The sequence below is a fragment of the Penaeus japonicus genome, unplaced genomic scaffold (assembly GCF_977035675.1).
Source record: "Penaeus japonicus unplaced genomic scaffold, GWHDUDI00000001_assembly GWHDUDI00000030, whole genome shotgun sequence".
NCBI classification, from domain to species: Eukaryota; Metazoa; Arthropoda; class Malacostraca; order Decapoda; family Penaeidae; genus Penaeus; species Penaeus japonicus.
Window position 1 is genome coordinate 37,629,870 of NW_028234432.1, and position 2,807 is coordinate 37,632,676.

Genomic DNA, 2,807 nt, shown 5'->3' on the forward strand with positions numbered 1-2,807 from the left:
ACATATATAATATATATATATAACATATATATATATATCAATATATATATATATGTATATATAATATATAAAATATATATATAATAATAATAACAGCAACAACAACAACAACAACACTAATAATAAAAAGAGTACAACAAGAAATACAAAAATCGACATACATCCAACTACAACTCAATACCACGAAATGTAAAACCTCTCACCATAACACAACACAAACACAAACACACACACACACACACACACACCATACCACAATTCCAAGACAAGTAACGTTCACAACACTCGAAGACCAAACTCACCAGGAGTAGGATGCATCAGCTTGAAGCACAGGTCAGCGGTCAGGTCACCAGCGATGGCTCCGCAGTTGACCTTGACCCTCATGGAGTAGGACACGATAATACCGCAGGAATCATTGACGTTCTTTCCTGCAGCGACGACGGTGGAGGAGGCAAGGTTGGCGTCAGAATCCTGGAATGGTGAGAATGGGAATGTAACGAAGGAAGATGTGGAGGAAGAAGGATATTCAGACAGCTCTGGATACTTGGCAGACACACATATATATATATATATATATATATGTATATATATATATATATATATATATATATATAAATATATATATATATATTATGAGTATATTTATTTTTTTATTATATAATTATATATATCTATATCTATCTATCTATCTCTCTACATATATATATAAACTATATATATATATATAAATATAGTATATATATAATATATTGTAATATATATAGTATCTATAGAATATCATATATTATTACATATATATATTAATACATATTTATATATTTATATATATACATATATATATATATATATATATAGATATATATATAATGAATACATATTATATATATCTATATATTTATAAATAGATTATATATATATATATTTTATATATATTCGAGAGAGGAGTGTGTGTGCTGTATAGATGATTGATGTCAGAAGCACGGGTATCTATGATCGGATTACATCATACTTCTGTTAACGATTATGACTAAAAATAAGGAAAGCAGCACAATTTTCTCTCTCGGAGATTGCATTGCCATGCTACAGTTGCGATGACCAAGCCAAGATGCAGAGCAAGAGCAGATGTAAAGTGTAGATGTAAAGTGCAAAATATCACTGATATTTTCAAAACACGAGAACATTCATCCTCCTTCACACAACAATCCATCTCCCTTCTATGCAATGCGAAGGAGGATGAAACAGGAAAAACACTCAATCCTTCAATACCTTCAGCTTGCCGTCGAGAGCAATGCCGACTTTGCTCTTGTTGGAGGAGGCGAGAGGAGTGAGGTTGAAGGTCTTCTGGAGGCTAGTTCCCGGCGTGATGGGACAGCCCTCCTTCGACTCCAGCGAAGCCACCTGCAGAAAACAGAAATAGCTTTAACGGTAAGTAAACTACAAATCCTTATATATTAATATCGGTGTTGTCTTCGGTCGCAAGTATTGATCTTTGCCTTTATTTCCAGTTAAGAAATTAATCTCGTTTATGCTATTCATATGCGACGGATCGTCATCGTACTTTCAACGTACGAAGGCTCAACATACCTCGCGGGTGAAGTGGCTGTTGGTCATGGTGACTTCGACGTGCTGGATGATGCAACACTTGATGCTCTTCACGGTCTTCTTGCTGCCGTTGTTGATGTTGAGGGTGGCGTTCACTTGATCCCCGTGGTAGTAGAGCTCCTTGTCGAGGGTCACTTCCAGGTTGACCTTGCCTCGGAAGGAGGAGGCGAAAAAGGGGTGGATGGAGGAAGGAGCGATTGGGAGAGCAGAAGCTCTTGGGGACACGAGGGTGGTTGCTGGGTGGCGCGGATGGTACCTGAGGATGGTCGGTGTGCGGAGAAAGGAGAGAAATGCACCCTTCTGATAAGCCGGCCGGAGGGCGAGGGAGTAGTAGGATTGCGCTTGTGGGTGCTTCTCGTTGGATGTTTGTCCCCCACGAAGACGCGGAGTTGTAGGATAACGCCGAGGGGCTTGCTCTGCAGGAGATAAGAAATTGGTTTCGTAAAGGGACATGAACAGAGAACACGAAATTTACAGAAAAGTCGTTCAAGGAGCAAAACGTTCAATACGCCTCGTGCGCCTCGAAGGAGACGCTGCGCGCTGTCCTCACCGTCTCATCGTCCCCGGAGTGGAGCTGGACGGAGCCAAAGGGGACTAAACTTTTTAGCGGACTCGGGGAGAAGTCACGGCCGAAGATTGGATTAGGGATAGTTTAATGCGTTCGCCCCCCGAGTGAGTTTTGTTACTTCCCTTTTTCACGAGGCGTTCTGTTGAACGGGGGGCGGGGGGGGTGGGCTTGTCGCGGGAGAGTTCGGCGCTCGGGTACACTGTCTGGGGTTGGGGGCGAGCTGACATCTCCTTGTGTTAGGACAGTTGAACGCCGCATGACTCGTTCCTCCTCGGCGGAACCGAAAACGGTTACGTGACGTGACCTTTTGTCGCCAAAGACATGAATGTTCTCATATAGACTTACATTGAAAGTCTCGAGCATCGGGCAGTGACACAGAAAATTAAGAGTAGATACATCCGCGCAAATTAGTCATGGCATTTCCTCAGAGAAGAGAAGGTACTCACGGCGCCGGCGAAGACAAAACCCTTGCGGTCATCGGAATGGTAGTCATTTGTTTTTGCAGACTATGACTCATCGAGGGGTTCGTCGAGTGTTGGTGTTGTCCACGAAAGTCTGCAACTGGGCGACCTAGGATTAAGACGGTTGTTGTGGTGTGGTAATCTTACCACCGTTGCACTCCTGGGGAAGGAAAGGA

General features: G+C 42.1%; 1 protein-coding gene across 1 annotated transcript in view; it reads right to left on the bottom strand.

Moving 5' to 3' along the window:
* Positions 1-261: 261 nt before the first annotated feature.
* LOC122261907 (arrestin homolog) overlaps positions 262-2,807 on the bottom strand; it is an 18,200-nt gene continuing 15,654 nt past the window's right edge. The window contains 2 exon segments of the mRNA XM_086555349.1: positions 262-471; positions 1,267-1,398. Of these exon segments, the coding sequence (XP_086411475.1) occupies positions 277-471; positions 1,267-1,398 (327 nt within the window). The 3' untranslated portion in view covers positions 262-276.